At 44.2% G+C, this 18,399-nt stretch overlaps 1 protein-coding gene across 1 annotated transcript in view; it reads left to right on the top strand.

Moving 5' to 3' along the window:
• Positions 1 to 14,324, top strand: part of Erich1 (glutamate rich 1) — a 55,660-nt gene extending 41,336 nt beyond the window's left edge. The window contains exons 4-6 of the mRNA XM_051182069.1: positions 7,607 to 8,038; positions 10,737 to 10,931; positions 13,928 to 14,324. Coding sequence (XP_051038026.1) covers positions 7,607 to 8,038; positions 10,737 to 10,931; positions 13,928 to 14,004 — 704 coding nt within the window. The 3' untranslated portion in view covers positions 14,005 to 14,324. The remainder of the gene's footprint in view (positions 1 to 7,606; positions 8,039 to 10,736; positions 10,932 to 13,927) is intronic.
• Positions 14,325 to 18,399: the final 4,075 nt, after the last annotated feature.

The following is an 18,399-nucleotide window of genomic DNA, read 5'->3' as shown; positions in this document are numbered from 1 at the left end:
CATTAGGACCAAAGAGTTAAGACAATCGATTCCTATAAATGTCGAACATAAGCATGCCAGTTTTAGTTAAAGCACTGGAAGTGTTAGGTGCTCAAGAGTAGAGGAAATAGTTGAGATCCTTGATTTCTGTTCAGGCAACTGGAGATTGAATAAGAGGACGGGGAAGGCATAAGCATGGGCTCTGTAGACCTGGGGGGGGGGGAGTGACCCTGGGGGCTCTGCATCTCTACATACATCAAGTAAGGACAGACTGGTATGCCTGCTGGCCACTGTTAAAGTTAGTCCCCTGCCTACCTACGGTGACTAGAAGATGTGACAGAGCTAAGTTTCCTCTATCTTGTCTCAGCTGGAGCCATCTTTGGTTTAACCTGACTGACCCCTCCCCCACCCACACACCTTTTTCTACTCACAACATGAAAAGTCTGGTGGGAAAGAACCCAATCCCATTCAGACACTCAGGTTCAAAATGCGGCAGCTATCAAGGCTATTCTCCACTTTCTCTTCTATCAGGTTCAGTGTATCAAGTGTTATGTGTAGGTCTTTGGCTGAGTTTGGTGCATTCTTCTACATGCAGACATCCAGTCTGACCAGCACCATTTGTTAAAGGTGCTGTCTTTTTTCCAGTGTACATTTCTGTCTTTATCAAAAATCAGGTGATATACGGTGCCTACATGGAGCCTTCACCCCTACATTCTAATCTCTTCAGTGCAGGAAGGTACTCTGTAGGCTACTGAGAGAGAATCATGGACACCAGTCCAGTCACAAAACCTATGACCTACAGTCTGTCCTGCCTTCAAAATATACTAGGGCAATGATGGCATAGAGCATGTGCAAGTAGGCAACCAATGTCTGATTTGCTGTAAGGCGCACTCCATGAGAAGGAGCTCATGTCTGACACTGCTTGAGTAACCAAAAACCCAGAGACTAGATAGTCCAGAGACCTAGAGTAAAATCAAACATGACTTATCAAAAAAATCAATAAAATGACTTCTACTGATACCCTGATAGATCAGTGCCTTATGCAGTCATCATCAGAGAGGCTTCCTCCAGCAGCAGGCAGGAACAGATGCAGAGACCCACAGCCAGACATTATACAAAACATAATCTAAACGGGAGATCTCCATCAAATCATCCCCTCAGTTCAGGAAACCCTCCCTGCAGAAGAGGAGGCAGAAGGAATATAAAAGCCAGAGGGGATGGAGGACACCAGGAAAACAAGGCCCTCTGAATCAACTAAGCAAGGCTCGTATGACTTCACAGAAACGGAAGCAGCGAGAACAGGGCTTACATGGGTTGCACCAGGTCCTCTGAGAATGTGCGGTAGCCATTAGCTTGGTGTTTTTATGGGACTCCTGACTGTGAGGACAAGCGAGTCTCTGATCTCTTGTCTGCTCTTAGGACTCTTTCCCTCCTGTTGGGTTGCCATGTCCAACTTCCATGTGAAAGTTTTTGCTTCATCTTAGTATATTTTATTTTGTCACATTTGGTTGTTATGTCTTAGAAGGCTGTTCTTTCTAATGAGAGATGGAAAGGGAGTCCATCCGGAACTGGGTAGGAACTGGAAGAAGTAGAGAGAGAGAAAACTGTAAGAAAATAATCTATCTTCAGTAAAATAAGAAAAGAAATGCCCTAGCTAACTAACTTCTGGCTTCTGTTAAATTGCTTGCTTGCTTGCTTGCTTGCTTGCTTGCTTTACTCCCCCTGCAGTTGCCAAACAGAAAGTAGTTCTTCTGTTCTTTGCCTTTAGAAGCTCCCCATAAAGTGTATTCAAAGCTGCTCTATGAGAAGTATTTCTCTCCAGGTAGTCACCAGCAGGCTTTAGTAGGGACTTGGTTCAGAATTTGGTTGAGCTGAGTGGTCTCTGTGTGTCTCTCTTCCCCACAACAGGAGACAGGCTCATCATTCATAACAGTTGAGAGGAAAGATTCCCAGGCCTGGAGAAAGGCCTCCGTAGTCTGGAAGCTAGGGAAGGAGGCACACTGGAGAACCCTGCTGGAGTGGCAGCTTAGGAGATGGGACTGTCACCCAGTTCTTATGGCAGATATTTTCCAGACAAACAAAGAAGCAGAAACATGGATGGCTCTAGAATAAGTCAGCACCTGTATTCATGTGCAATTAACATGCAGTTCTGGTATGAGGGAATAGGAGAGAACCAAAGAGTAGAGTCCCCTAGCTGGGGGGGGGGGGGTGGTGGCATACACCTTTAACCCCAGCAACAGGAGGCAGAGGCAGAGGCAGGTGGATCTCTATGAGTTTAAGGCCAGCCTGGTCTACAAGAGCTGCTTCCAGGACAGCTAGATCTACACAGAGAAACCTTGTCTCAAAAAAACAAAAAGAAAAGAGTAGAGTTCCCAGGTTTTGTTTGAAAAACAAAACATGAACTCAGCAGCCATCTGCTGAGGAGAAGGCCACTGCCCCTTAGGTACAAAACAGGAAACTATTGTGGCCATATCTGACACTTCTGATGTGCAATGAGCAGGAATTCTAGTCTATCATTACTTTAAAAAAAGAAGTATGCCATCAACTCTGCCTTAAAGGCCTGTAGTTAAGTGAGGTGGGTTATAATTCCATCTCCTTTGTGATCAAAGTCCCATTGACCGCCATCCCACACTTCCTGTCCGGGTTTCTGTGAGCTATGGTTGTTTTCCTTGTCCCAGTGGTGGGTCAGTGGGGTTGGAAATTCATGTTTCAGTTCCTGAATTAACTGAAATTTATTTTGTGTGATGGCTAATTTATATTATCATTCTAGTTGGATTAAGAAATGCCTAGGGCATTAGTCAAACCTCTGGGTGTGTTTGTGATGGGGGTTCCAGACCCAGGGCTGAAGGACTCTGAGCTAATCCATTGATTAGTCCTTTGGTCGGTTCTTATGATAGTATTTTTGGGAGATGGAGAAAGGTAAGAGGTGGGGCCTTGCTGGGAGGGAGGGATTGTGGGTAGGAAGTGGGACCTTGCTGGGGAGGATGGGGGCACGAGGTGGGGTATTGCTATAGGGCAGCATCCTTGGGATAGTATTTTACCATGACACCTTCCTGTGTGGACAGCCTTTCTTTGCATACTGTCTGCCAAGCAGTGTGAAGAACAGCTTTTGCCACATGCTCCCATACCACAGTGCTCTGCAGGAGCCCACATCTCTGCTCTAACTGTTGGTGGCGTTGGTGGTGGTGTTATAGGGACACAGAAGTAAGCAATGCACTTGGCTTCTTACATGCCTTGGTGAAAGTTATTCCTTCATGGGTGATGCAATTCTTTAAAACACTTGCTTTTTGTCTCTAATCCAAAACACACTTCATGTGGTTTCACCCATCACCCTATACAGCATAGCTAGGGATTCTGGTCAAGCCACCCTAACAGGATTCTTGCTGAAGGGAAGGAGAGTGGAGTTGTAGAAAGCAGATAAGATATATGAGATGAGCAGGTATGAGGACTGGATTTTAGGTAAACATTCACAAGTGAGCTCTGGAGGAGGGTCAGGAGACTGCCTAGAGTTTGCCAAGCAGAGAATCTTTATCAGGGGGCTTTTCCACCATGGTGAAAATATGACTTCTGTTTAAGGAATGTCTTCAAGGTGACCATGGGAAAGGATGTCACCATGAAAAGCATGAGATGATAGGTCAGTACCCAGTGACCTGGGTTTCTCATGATACTGGCTGTTGTCAAACACATCTTTGCCACCATGCTTATATTTTTTACCCTTAAAGGCTTTCTGAGATTTCCAAATCCCAAGGAAATGTTTCCCCATTAGCTAGTATATGAAAATTATGCCCAACACATCTTATTTTCTCCGTTGCCAAATACACGTGTAAGCCACACTGCCATAGGCACATGTTTTACATAAGATAGAGGCTACAATTTCTGTATGAACGTACATGTAATATATTTTATACAGTGTGTTGTGCTCTCCAAACCTGGGAAATTCTACAACCTAGGCATGCATAGCCACAGCAAATGTAAAAGATGGTGCCACATCTTTGGGCTCCCCTCAAGGGCTCATCCACTTTCTGAGCTCTCAGCTTCTCTTAGCAAAGACTGACACATGAAGTCTATGCAGCAATCCTGTGGAACAAGGGGACAGTGCAGAAGCCAAGGTGCAATGTATCACTCCTAAAGTCACCATCAAAGGTCTAAATAAACATATCCCTCACAAGTCCTCTCACACCCTGTAAGAACCCTGACCTTGATTCTGCCAACTGGGGAAGCCCCAACTCAGCCTTCTGTCTTTTGATGCTGGCCCTAGAACTTTGAGTGGGATTGTGGTGGTTTGAAGGAAAATGTCCCCCAAAGGGGGTGACACTATTAGGAGTTGTGGCTTGTTGAAGTAGTTGTGGCCTTGTTGGAGGAAGGGTGTTATTGTGAGGGTAGCCTTTGAGGTCTCCTATGCTAAAGCTTCACCAGTGTGACAGTTCACTTCCTGTCACCTGTTGATCAAGATGTAGAACTCTCGGTTCCCTCGTTAGCATCGTGTCTGCCTGCATGCTGCCTTGCTGCCCACCATGACAATGATGGACTAAACCTCTAAACGATAAGCCAAGCACAGTTAAATGTTTTCCTTTATAAGAGTTGCTGTGGTCATGGTGTGTCTTCACAGCAATAGAAACCCTAACTAAGACGTAAGTTGTACCAGGGCCTGGGGTATTGCTGTGAGAGAGAGACCTGTTTTTGTTTGAAGGAATATGGACCTTGGGAGTGTGGATTAGAAAAGCAGTTGAATGCTTTAAGCACTGCTAAATGGACCATAATAGTAGGAGCATGGAAGTTTTGAACTGTGGGGGGCTGACTCAAGAGGTTTCAGAGGGGAAGAATGTTAGTATGTGGCCTAGAGATCGGTCTTGTGATATTTTGGTGAAGAATGTGGCTGCTTTTTGCCCTTATAAGTCTGCCTGAGGCTAAAGTGAAGAGATTTGGACGAATTCCATTGGCAGAGGAAATCTCCAAACAGCACAGTATAGGCTCTGGCGAGTGGTTGCCAGTGTTCCTGATTACAAAGATTTATAATGAAAAGGAGCACGCTGAGGAGAAAAGGGACACCAGGAAGTGGAATGGAGCTTAGTCCTGTGTTCAAGGAGACAAATGGATTAAGAAATAGACTAAAGAGATTCATACCACACCCAATGGAGAGACAGCCATATACATACATACATATGTGTGTATGTATAAACATATATAATATATATGTATTTATATACATATATATTTGTTGTTCATTTTGCTTTTCAGTGCTGGTGATGGCCCAGAGCCTCCTTTATATTAGACACATACTTAACCACTGAGCTATATCCCTGTCCACAGTTTTGTATCCCTAGACCTCTACCTACTAAAACCAAGGCTTACTCTTGGTTTTCTTTCCTCTTGCGATTAACATATACATCCAAGGAGGACTTAATGGCAGCCTATACCTTTTGAGATGTCATAATTTCAAGTTTAAAATAAGTTTTCCTCATTATAAGGCAGTACATGTTCAATGTTCTAAACATGGACACCAGATAAGTACAGCAGGGTCCAAGCAGTCCACACTCTTCTCATCTCGAGTGACCACTGTGGACTTCCCAGGTCTGGGTTAACAGCCACTTTTTATTTTCAAGTTTTCCTTTTCAACAGCACACATATATTTATTTGAAAAAAAAAAGTATGATAAGTGCATCATTTGAGAGCTGTTTTGCTGCTGCCACCTTTTAAAACAACACTTTATAGTCTTTTTTTAAAATAGCAGAACAGTATGACAGCTGTTCATATTATGGTATGACCACTTGGAAAAGGAGTGAGCCACAGAGAACAAAGTTGGCAGCTAGCTGTATTCCTGGAGGTGGCTTTCAGCGGGGAGGGAGGTGCTCACAAATAGAAAAAAGGAGAACTGCAGGGCCTCTGCCCACCCTCCTTGGTGACTTACATACCAGGGACCTGTCACACTGCCTCCCAGATGCACCCTTGCTTTGAGATGATAAACTCTCTATAGATTCTATTCTCCAAATTACTGACATTAACTATTTCTAAAGATGCCAGTAACAATACTTCTTTCTATTGTGAAATGAACTGGAGAAAAACAGTTCCACAAACAGTAGTCACTTTGGGGCCATGAATATTTAATAGGCCATTTCATGGTCAGGAAGTCAAAGATACTTGAAATCAGCATCGATCTGTCAGCCACACTTAGCAGGCCCCTGATATCAATTCATACTTGCAAATGAAATGGCAAAATACTCCATTCAAAAATCTACCAGCGGTTGAGGAAAGCACTTTATGAGCTAGACCATAATCTAATGCCATGATTTCACGAGGCATAATTTTGGCCTCGTGTTGAATTTGAGGTAGCAGTAGGTTTCATGGATACTGTTGCTAAGTGTATCAGGAGAAAACTGAGAACTCTCATTCAAAAATAGCAGTGGGATTGCTCACCGATCCCACAATGCAGCATCTAATCCGTCAAGGGCTCAAAGCTGGGATGATCCGAGTCAGGTGAAAGAGAGAAGTGTTCAAGCTCACTAAAAGACAAATCTTGTGTATTTCCAAGGTTGATGAAGCCTGCTGGATCTGCTTACACATCTCCGTGGGAGTTGGTTGCACATGAGAACCCTAGGGTACAAACAGAGAAAGGGACCTGCTAGGTAGTTTCCTGTGGGGTCAGTAAGCCGTGCTTTGGTTAAACTTGATTTCTCAAGAGGCTATAGCTCAGAAATCTCAAACAAGAATTTCCTAAAACTTAGAATCGTCTGAAAACCAAAGCACAGGGAATAGGCATGCTTTGCAGTCATAGATCTGTTCAGTCAGGGCCCATAGCACATGAGTTACCTGTGATGAGAAGAATGCCTGTGGTCTTAGTAACCTTCAAGCCTATCAGATATGTATGTGACGGAGTGCAGAATTTTGTGTCTTATTTTTTTTCACAGTCTCCATATACCGTCTCCAGGAGCCTTCATATCCAGTCTTTGGGTGCCAGTTCTACACTGTCAGACCTTCCTCATGCCAGTAACAGTACATCCACTGGGCACCCTCTAGCCCTGTGTGCACGCAGTACTACTCCCCCTGTTGATCTGTGTAGAGCTATGTTGTCCTGATATTGTTCTTCATGTGTCGTTAGTGGGTCGCTCACACTAGCTCTGTGTGTCAGCTGTAAATTTCTGTACCCACTACAGCACTCACATTCTGAAGGCAGACAGCTGGAGACTAAGGCAAGACAATCTCAAATTTAAAGCCAGCCTGGCCTCAGCTATATAGAAAGCCTCTATCTCAATCAAAATAACTAAATAAATAAATAAGACTAGTTCATATGCTTTTATTCCAGGGCCATGAGAGGTTAAATTTCACACTAATAAAGCAATAGTTATATCCCTAAAAACACACACTAGATGTCACAATTCTAGTAGTTGTGAGTGTGTATATTTTTTTGTAAGGAGGGGGAATAAGGACATTCATTTGAATTCAGGCTTATACTAAGGTTTAAGTGGTATGATCACTTAAGGTAAAGTTGAGAAGCACTGAAGTAAGTTGTTTAAACTGCTTTTGTACTGAAACTATAAACATCCTGGTGGAAGATGTATGTAAGTTAAATATGGTTGTTCTGGTTCTATCATACTAAAAATTACCTTATTGGATTTTTTTTTTTTAACAGAGCCAGATCTTCATGATCAACCAAAAAGGAGAAGAATTAGAAGGCACAAATCCAAGAAAAATGTTAAAACCCTCAATGATGCTGTGATCAAGCAAGCAGAACCAGAGACACAGCCAGGCCTTTCACACGAGAAGATGCATGCAGGTGCCCCCACAATGAGCAAAAACAAAAGGAAGAAGCTGAAAAAGAAGCTGCAGCTGAAGAGGAGGAAAGCCGCCGGCTCAGTGGCGAAGCCCTTTGGGCTCAGTTTCATGTATCAGCCTGAGAGCAGCAGCGAGGCGGATGCGGGCGATGTCTCTGGAGGAGAAGCCGAAGATGACCAGGCGTGCTCTGTCACAGACATCACCCAGGACGACACTGAACTTGCCAACAGCAAGGCAGACAGCGTCCTGAGTTTTCTCAAGTCAACACAAGAAATCTATTTTTATGATGGTAGGTGTCCCTACCCGTGTCTTCCTTTGGATAATGGCATCCACTTAGCATTAGGAAGAATACCAAGTGTAGTAAAATACTTAAATTGTTACTGTATAATACACATTAAAGTATAAGTCTTATATCTGACACAATGCTGATAGAGTAACTTAGGGAAGAAGAAGGGGCTGGTCCTGTGGCACCCACAATCAGGAAGAAGAGAGAAGTGGATTTCTGTCCTAATCTCTGTTTCTCCCTTTTGTACGGTCCAGGATCCCAATCTGAAATGGTGCCCACCCACAGTGGGTGGAGCTTGCCATTTTAATTAGGCCCATCTGGTATATATAATCCACCATGGACCATCTCACAGCTGATTCTAGTTGACAACTGGGACTGACCATCACAATGTTCCAAGTAAACAGTAAGTTTCAAGCCAAAACCCAGAATATTTCAATTCTTTCTAACATGAAACTGCATTTAGCCCATGAATCCTACATGTTATTTCTCCTGTGCACCTTGGGGGAAACAACAGCCAGTGCTGTAAAGTCAGTGATCCCGCAGTGAAGTCGGTGCTCCCGCGGTGAAGTGGTGCTCCCGCGGTGAAGTCGGTGCTCCGCAGTGAAGTCGGTGCTCCCGCGGTAAAGTCAGTACTCTGCAGTGAAGTGGGGGCTCCCTCAGTGAAGTGTGAAATCGGTGCTCCTGCAGTGAAGTCGGGCCCCACGTGAGGAGTGAGCTTTACTTCTCTAACGTCAGGCTTTGGGATGTATTGGTGCTCAAGGCTGTGTTTCTAAATGAAGACCATTCCAGCTGGCAGCTTTGAACGGCAGCTCGTTTTTATTAGCTACCAGAGAAATAAAAGAGCCATGGCTTTTTCCTGGAGGCGCACTTTTATTTTTCATATACAACTTGCTGGCTTGAGTTTTCTGTAAGCATTTTTGAGTAACTATATATATACTTGTATAGGATGTGAAAAAAAATATTTATTCTCATGGTTGACAATTGTTCATTTTCATACTGTTTCATTAGCAATTGATCTAAGGACCAGAAAGAGCAAGTGCCAGTCAGAATCCACTGAGAGTTTGTTCCCCCATTTGGATGGCATCACTGGGGGATCTAGGAAAAGGTGGCAGGTGTCATAGATGCAAATTTCAGGCGGATAGTAAATGTTCCTAAGAGTACAACTGAGATATATACAGTCATGTGAGAGGTAACTACTTACACTAATGCAAAAATATTTCTGATTTGTGTGTGAAATGCACCCGACACAGCAGGAGGCCTAACACTCAGACGACCAGCATGATCAGGAAGAGGGTAGGCACAACAGGAACTGTTTCTAGAGATGATAGCTGAACTTACCAATCTGATGAAGGACATTCATACTGCAGCAGGACTGTCTTGTTAGAGTTTCTATTGCTGGGAAGAGACACCATGACCACAGCAACTCTTATAAAGGAGAACATTTCATTGGGGCTGGCTTACCGTTTAGTCCAGTATCTTCATGGAAGAGAACATGGCAGCCTGCAGGCAGACATGGTGTGGGAGGAGCTGAGAGTTCTACATCCTGATCTGCAGGCCGCAGGAAGAGAGAGAGAGACACTGGGCCTGGCTTGAGCTTCTGAAACCTCAAAGCCCCCCCCCCCACCTCTCCCCAAGTGACACACTTCCTCCCCCAAAGCCACACCCAAGGTCACAGCTCCTAACAACAACACTCCCTGGCGACCAAGCATTCAAATCTCCCAGCCTATTCAAACTTCCACAAGGACTAACACAGACCACAACACATATAAGCATCATGTGATCAACCACAGAAAGCTGGTGACAAGAAAACCCTGAAACTGGTAAAGAAAATGTGGAATTATATCCAGATGCAAAAAGATTGAAGCTGTGATCCTTACAGGAAGGTGAAGCTAAACACCTCATGATGTTTGGCAAAACAAGCCAGACTTGGATATACAGGCACTGCTGTTGTTTTTCCCATATGGAAACCTAAATTTTAATTTGCGTATGTGTGTGTGTGTGTATCCAGGACATGATATTAGAAAGGGGACTGTGTGATGGAAGAAGAGATCCAGAGAAAATGGGGAGGAAAGAAAAACAGAGGGTAGGAAGCATGTGATGTAGAAGCAGATAGGGACCAGAAAGAGCCATGATGGCCATGGGCAAAGGCAAGTAAGAACCAGGTGTACATGTGAAAATGAAGTGAAATTTATTACTTAATGTGCTGACTAAAAATAATAAGTAAATAAATGGAAAGCTTAAAGGATCTTTAAAAGAGCCAAAGAGAAAAGACCTTCTTATCTTTCCAAGACAGACGCCTAGACCAATGGCCCTTTTGGAGAACAAGCAAAGCTGGCCTCTTGGGTGGGTTTTCTTGATTTGTACTAAACAGCCAGATCCCTTGCTCTGTTGCTGATGTTTTTAAAGACCCGTAGCATGCCTTTGAGCTTCGTTTCCTTGTCTGTTCCTTCCTGCTGTTGTCTCTGACTCCTAGCTCTGTGTTATGCTTGGAAGGTGTTTAAAAGATCAGACAGACACAAGCCAACTTTCCAGTGTCGTTCCTATAGTGGTACATTGTCTTTCTTTCCAAAGTTCTATTCCAGTTCTCTCCTGGGAGCTTGTTATATTTTGTACACCTCATCACAAGAGGAATGTCTGTTTGAGGACTCTTAAAGAAGTGAAAGTTTATCTTGAAACTTGGGTTCTGTGGGACTTGTTTCAGATACTTCTGAAGGCTTCGATCCAGCTGTGTGTATAGAAACATCTAAAGAGCTGCTTCACCTCCTCGAGTCTCGGCACATGCCTCCCTCCGATGTGCTCATTCTGGACCACATGAAAACTCTGCTGCTTATGCAGGACACTGAGAGACTGCAGAGTGCTCTGAGGATGTTCCCAGAGCACTGTGCAATGCCCCCTGGTAAGTACCACAGCAACTACCCAGGGATTTTCCCCAGACCTGAGCATAAAAATACTCCAAAGACCCAGAAGAATAGAACCCTCAGAGAAAGGGGTCCATGTGCTTCTGGTTGGCATGAAAAGATGCTCATAATGTATGCAAAAATGTGTGTCACCTAATTTTTGACATTTGAGTTATAAGTTTGAGGGGGGACTCTACATTTAATTGGATGTAGAGTAATTAATTTTTTCCTCTTTTCACTGCTGATTTCATAGAAGGTGAAGTTTTCTGTCTTCCAAAGATCTTGGTGCCTTTTTAAAATCTCACTGTTGAGACAATTAGAAAGTGGTCTTTCCCTTTTTACTTCTCTAATCATTTTCAATTCCACACTCTATGCAAACTATATAGTCTGTGTGTATTAGGCTTGTCATGTGGCCCTGTTAGGGGCCCAAGATTGTCCAGAAGGGACAGAGGATGAGGGTCAGAATTCACCTGAGGGGAAGGTAGAGGACAAAGGCTTTTTTATGACAGATGAATAAGAGACTTGAGCAAAGTTGACCTGCAACAGGCTGGGCTGTAGTGAGATAGTCCTTCTGTAGCACTGACCACACCCATTGGGGGTGGAGCCATGGGCGGAAGTGACCTGTGGAAGGAGGTCGGAGGGGGTCAGGAAAGGGGCTCTCTTTCTGGCATGACTCGGACAGGAGAGGATCGGGTTGAATTTCCTGGTGTTCATCTGTCTAGGTTGTAAGTTATTTCTCCCTGAATAAACATCTATTCAGCCTATTTGTTTATCCTGATCCTTATTTACCGCGATACTGGGCCATAGAACAACTGGAGAAGGAAACTGAAGAAGACAGTACAGACAAAGAAGCTCATGGGAAGTACACGTGTGCATTAGGGGAGAATACTCAGATGCTCCCCCAAAAGCAGGGACCACCACCTAACAGGCCCACAGCTAGTTGCCATTACCATGCCCACTGTATTCAGTATTTGACAAATTTAAATATCCATGAAGGTCTTACTCCAAACTTCAGAAAGGTTTTATTTAAAAATAATAAGGTTAAGGAGATGGCTCAGTGGCTATAGAGAGCACTCGCTATAGACGAATAGGGACCCACATGTGAATCCCAGCCCCACCCATAAAGATAGGGATAAACACATGTGCCTGTGTCCCCAGCAGCACAGTGCAGACACACAGAGATCCCAGATCATTGGTCAGCCAGCCTATCCAATAGTGAGCTTCTGTTTAAACAGGAGGCGTTATCTTAATAAGGTGGCTTCTGCGTGCACATGTACAGGTACAGACACACAACCACACATACCACACCATACAACACATAACCACATTCCACATATACCACACCACACACCACATGACACATACTACACCACACCACATAACCACACACCACACCACAAGCCACATAACCACACACACTATCACCACATAACCACATGTCAAACCCCCATCACATGGACCACACACACCACAACACACCACATGTCACATAATCACACATACCACACCAGATAACCACACAGACTACACCACACCCACACCACACACACACACACACACACACACACACACACACACACACTCACATTCCAAAACTTTTATACAGTTTTTAAAAGCACATCTCAAGTGTGCACAGGGGGAGACCGCATTGTGGAAGTCACTGATTCTGCCTTAAGGTTATTGAACAAATTAGATGTCAGACACATTTGCAACAAGCACAGGGTAAGATATGCACTTACAGTTGTTTCTATGTCAAGCTATTTTATAGAACAGTTTTACAAACAATGAAACATTATTCTTAAATACCATGAGGAGATGTGGCCTATGCAACATTTTGGGATTAGGTTTTATTCTCCGTGAGTGAACTTATGAAGTCTAGTAGCTGTGTCTGTTATTCCTGGGGTCTGAACTTAAAAGCAGGCATGTGTATCCTGCCCACCTTACCTTCTCAAAGCTGAGGGTTCTATTCTGAGCCCGCAGAGGACCCACTGAAAGGGGACTCAGACACCTTTCCCAGGCTCAATGCCTTCAGGGTGTGAGGACCACACGGGTGCTAATCAAAGTTTGGACTCATACCTCCATGTTCTGTTGTTGTCACAGACCCCTTATGAGTCAGGCTGCCATTTGCTGAGCTGACCTCTGTCACACTCAGACACTAAAGGACAAGGTAGAGATGCCTGCACTCAGCTCCCCTGTATTCAAGGCGTGGAGCTTCCATACTTATCCCAACAGAAAAAAAGAGACAGGTCAAACACCAGGTGCCTGGGCAATTAATAATAATAATAATGTGTTAGGCGAATCTCAGAGGGCTTGTGTGAAATAAAGGGGAACTTGGACACCCCACTTCAGCACCAGGTCTCTCGGATACGGATACTGTATACTACACGGTGAGAAAGTAAAGCATCAGAGGGATCACATCAAGGGCAGCCCTGGGCTTTGGCCAAACCTGAGGAAGGGTCCTCTCTGCCCCACCCTCTACCTCCAGGCTTAGGGTTAGCTTGTATTCTCTGTAGCTGTAAACTTTAAAAGTAGAACCATCCTAAATTAAACTCTAGATGTGACTCACACGCAGCACAGTGTGACTACAGAGAAGCTGATGTTGGAGAAAAGTCTTGACTCCCTAGGAAGAGGCTGTAGAGTCCCAGGTGATGTTGGAGATGGAGATGTACTGACTCAGGCTACAGTCCCCTTAGGAAGAAACTGGAGGGTGGCAGGCGATGCTGGAGATGTACTTAGTTCCCTTGGTTGAATTTTGGTGTCCTGTCATAGCATTGCCATCATGCCATGCAACTCCTGGTACACACCACTTAGGTTTCTCTTTCCTTGACATGAACTTCTTTTTTCTTTTTTATTTCCATTTGCATTGTATCACTGTCAATTTTTTATACCAATTTTATTAGATTGTTTCAGGGCCCAAGGGCTAAAACCTACAAAATAATTATTATTTATGATTTTATTTTTGTTTGTTTGTTCTGTTTTTGTTTTTGCCTTACAGACCATGCCAGAGTAATCTCAGCTTTCTTTAATTATTGGATCATACATATTCTTCCTGAAAAACAAAACAGCGAATAAAACATTATGTCTTTAAGAAGAGCTATCTACTGTTTAACAAGAAGATGTTAAATACAAATAAGTCATGAACTGAGACTTCATTCTTGTACATAAAGATTTATTTTCCTTGTGACTGAAACTGGACACATTGAAGACTTTTCTACCATATTATTTATTTCTGTGTTTGTGTATTATAGGTAAGGTATTAAGTGAGATATTGGGGTAAAATTGAAGTGTTTCACTTGCTTATTGTCACATATGTACATGAAACTAGATTTTTTTCTAATGCTTATCAAATTAAAATGGACATTTTATTAAATAAACAATATAGTTTGAAGTTATCATATTTGTTATTAAAAAAAAACACCTCATGTCTGAAAACCTAGGTCTGCCTAGGGCAGAGGCTCAGCATGTAGAAACTCTAGCTGTGCAAGTGACGCCTGGAGTTTGATCCCTGGGACCAAGAGCTGTTGCTGTAGCAAACACCTGTAATCCCAGCACGCCTTTAGCAAGATGGGAGGTGGAGATGGGGGAATTTCCTGAAGATTCCCCAGCCAGCTGGCCAGAAGTCTGCAGCAGTAGCAGCGGAAACACAGAGACCCTGACTCAGCAAGGAGGAAGGCAAGAGCCTGCTGAGAGTTATTCCCTGATATCCACTGTGGTGTGTGTGCACACTCACTCACACACACACACGCACATGCACGCACACACGAAACAATACAAGTTCCACATGGGTACCAAAAAGCTTAAATAGTTTGTTCAGTTCTAGCTGAACTTACTCTCTTCCTTCTTATCTACATCGTAAATAGTATAAGGAATCTGTTTCTCTTGCTTTGTCTTCTTTATATTAGGGGACCAGCCACCAGTGTTTAAATGTTGAGCTCTGACAGCATTAGTCACTCAACCACATAGGCCCTGAGGAAGACCAAGGTACAGAATGTACACGTATGTAAACGTCGTCTGAATTCTATTATTCCCCACACATTGTGCTACCTTTTAAAACAAACTTAGGATGACAGGAAAGAATGCTGAGCTGGAGTCAGCATCCCTGGGCCTAGTCTTCAGCCATGAGTTCATTCAAACCCCAGTCTCTTCTATCCATAATGTTCTCTTTTGCTTAGGAGTTCACACACTTGATTCTCAGTTTTAGTCTCTGCAGCATTTATCCTTGGTTATGTCTAGGGGACATCTCCAACTTAAAATGAGGCAACTTGGATGACTTCCTTCCTGTGCCTGCTAGTTGTTTCTTCAGACACCTATGCAGGGTCGCACGTTAGTTTGGAGCAGGGGAGAGTGTAATGGGATAGGGACAGGGTGATAATCGTAACTCACAACTTTTGCACAGAATTCTGTTTCAAACAGAAAAATATGTAGAAGCAAAGCTTGTCTATATTATGTCAGGATAACCATGGCTAATCTGTTTATCCTGCTATGATTGCAGTCAACAGTAATGAGATCCGTTTCTCTCCTACGGTATTGCCAACTGTGCCTACAGCCCCCTTAATCTCTGCAAACCTTTGTGAAGACAAAGGAAAGTGAGCTCTTAAGAATGGAGGGAAGTCTTACGAGATTGCTAATGATGGTTATGCTACAGAAGAGGCGGGAGTGTTTCCTAAGCTGATTGCTTTTGGTGCCATTTGCACAAACTGGAGCAAGTGGAGATGCCTCCCTAACTGTGCTGGTGCCCAGCGTTGCTGCTCCCATAGCTGAACTGTGCTGAGCCCCCCAACACACACATGTGCCCCCTGATCTATCCTGAGTTGTCCTCCACTTAACCCTGAGTATGTCTTCCACTTCCAGGGCACTATATTCTGAAACCCTGACAAATGCATTTCTCCTTCTCCAGGCATGTCCATGGAGTATGCCCATGCATACTTCAGCTGTAGAGACTCCTTTGCAGTTCCAAGGGGGCTTTACATCCCGTCTCCCAGAGCCTTTAGACAATGTAGTGCTACAATTCCTCTTCTGCTACCTAATCAACAGCCAGAAATACCCTGTTTGAGATAGTGCTGCTTTGCAACCCACAGAGTCTGCAGGTCGGGTCTGGTCACAGCTAGATTAGGTACTCTGCTTGGGGCTCTTAAAAAGATTAACAAGATAGGACATGGCTGCTTCAGATCCACTCCTGTGATTGTAGACTGAGGTCCTGTGTCCTGTTTGACTCTAATATACATCTTCTCTCAGCCTCTTGAGGCTCAGAGTCCCAGCCACGATGCTTTGGAGAGAACATTCAAAGTCAATAGCTCTGGGAAAGGCTGAGAAAACAGTAGCATGTGGGTGTGGCAGGTGGGAAGGAATAGGGCTCTGTCTGTTGAGCAGCCTTTATCTCCAGGCCTCCCTCTTCCTAGGCTCACATTGCTGGCTCCAGATGTTTTACCTCTTGGCAGCACAACCTAAAACTGCTCCCTATTTTGAGTGGATACACTGCTCTTTACCCCTCTTTCCCTTCTTCCTGTGTCTTTCCCTCTCTTACCTATGCCCTGGGGTGATGTCACTGTTTTCTCATTGGACTCTGGTCCTTGGTCCCTCCAAGACCCTGTCCCCTGGGAGGCCTCAAGCTGATCTATTGCTCTGATCTCTGGTAAGCTGAGATTGCCCTGAGCTGTGTTGTAATTAATTTCCCAGTCCCACCTACACAACAATTGCCGATGTGACATCTAGTTGGAGAGTATTTTACCCTAGTACATGATGGTCACTTGATCATGTGCCCCGTGGTGCAACCATGTTATCTCTGATGCTGAACAAACAGCCCCAGTAAGCAAGGAGGGCCTCCAAGTCCAGAGGTCACATGCCAACATAGCAGCTAGGGGGATAATGGCCTGTATAGAACAAACGGTATCTGCTGATTTCTGACAGAGCTCGGGTCCTGATGCTTTCCACTTGTCCACAGCAATTCCATTTAGCCCTCACATCTCCTTTGAGACAAGACACTCAGAGTCTCATCCTTTTTTACCTAAAACATGGCTTCATCCTTGTCGAGGGAAATGAGATAATTTCCATTCCTATTACGACCCCTCCAGAAATAGAGTTACTTGAGGACCATGGTGATGTTGAATGAGACAGACTGGCACAGATGCAGAAGATGCACAAAAGCAATTTGTACAGCTGCCTCTAACTCTTGCCACCATGGCTCCTCCACCATGATGGACAGAACCATCTGAAACCATGAGCTAAAATATCCCCCAAGGTACTCTGTTAGGTGTTTTGTGCCAGCAGTGAGAAATGTGGCTAACGCAGGAGGGGGTTTAGGAGTGGGTAGGAAGTGTCTGGATTTGATCAGAGGATATGCGAATGTTAAAATATCACACTGAAACTCAACACGCGTGATTGACAATTGCTCAAAATGATGTAACATAAAGCAAACATTGGAGTTAGTCCTGCTCATGTCGTTCCAGGAGGAAAGCTGGAGTCTAGGTTTCCCATCAATGGAGAAATAGTAAATTTTGACATTTCAGTGGTTAACCATGGCCTTCAACAGCTGAACCATTTCTCCAGCACGAAAATAATTTTGAGCAAACCAATCTGGTAGAAACTTTCTTAGTTCTTTCCGGTGACTGGAGAAATGAGCTAATGCTAAGGTATAAGAGGCTTGTTAGTTAATAGCAATCCTTGAAGAAGGGCATGCTCACTTAGGCATCTGTGGATGTAGGTGTGGACAGCATCTCAATCCTGCGTCTCCATGTGGGTGTCAAGCTCATGTGACCTCCTTTCCAAAGGGATTCTGGCTCCTGGCTTGATAACCCCTCCCCAAGTGTGTTATTCTGAGTTTAGAATGGGTATGGATTAGTATTTGCTTGTAACCACACATCTTCATTATCAAAAGTGGTCATAACTAGTGGTTGTGAAATAATCACAGGTCGAATGTAACAACTTCTTAGAGCTAGGGTGCCTTGGGAATTGGAAAGCATCCTACTCATCAAGAATGATGATAATAAACGCACAGCTTCCTCAGAGGGCTTCGTAGCATGTAAGCCTCCACCCCATGTGCACCCTGGGGCTGCTGTAAACAGCCCTTCTGTCCAAACCTGAGCTTCGGTTTCCACTCTGAATGTGGGGATAGTAACAGCCTAATGTGTCTGTCTTAGCTACTTTTCTACCACTATGATAAGAGTCCATGTCCAAGGCACCTTGTAGAAGAAAAAGGGGATTGGTTTGTTTCAGAGGATTAGAATCTATGACCATCATAACAGGAAGCATGGCAGCAGGCAGGCAGGCATGGAACTGGAGCAGTAACTTGATACACAGGTAAAAGGCAGAGAGAAACTCAGGATGGCACAAGCCCTTTGAAAACTCTTGGCTCACCCCTAGTGACACACCTCTCCCCACAAGGCCACACCCTCCTGGTCCTTGCCGAACAGTTCCACCAACTGGGTACCAAGTATTCATATATATGAGGCTATGGGGCCTATTCTCATT

Source organism: Phodopus roborovskii, unplaced genomic scaffold (genome assembly GCF_943737965.1).
Source record: "Phodopus roborovskii unplaced genomic scaffold, PHOROB, whole genome shotgun sequence".
In the NCBI taxonomy this organism is placed as follows: domain Eukaryota; kingdom Metazoa; phylum Chordata; class Mammalia; order Rodentia; family Cricetidae; genus Phodopus; species Phodopus roborovskii.
Note: the sequence above shows the minus strand (reverse complement) of the source record. Positions and strands in the feature narration are given on the sequence as shown.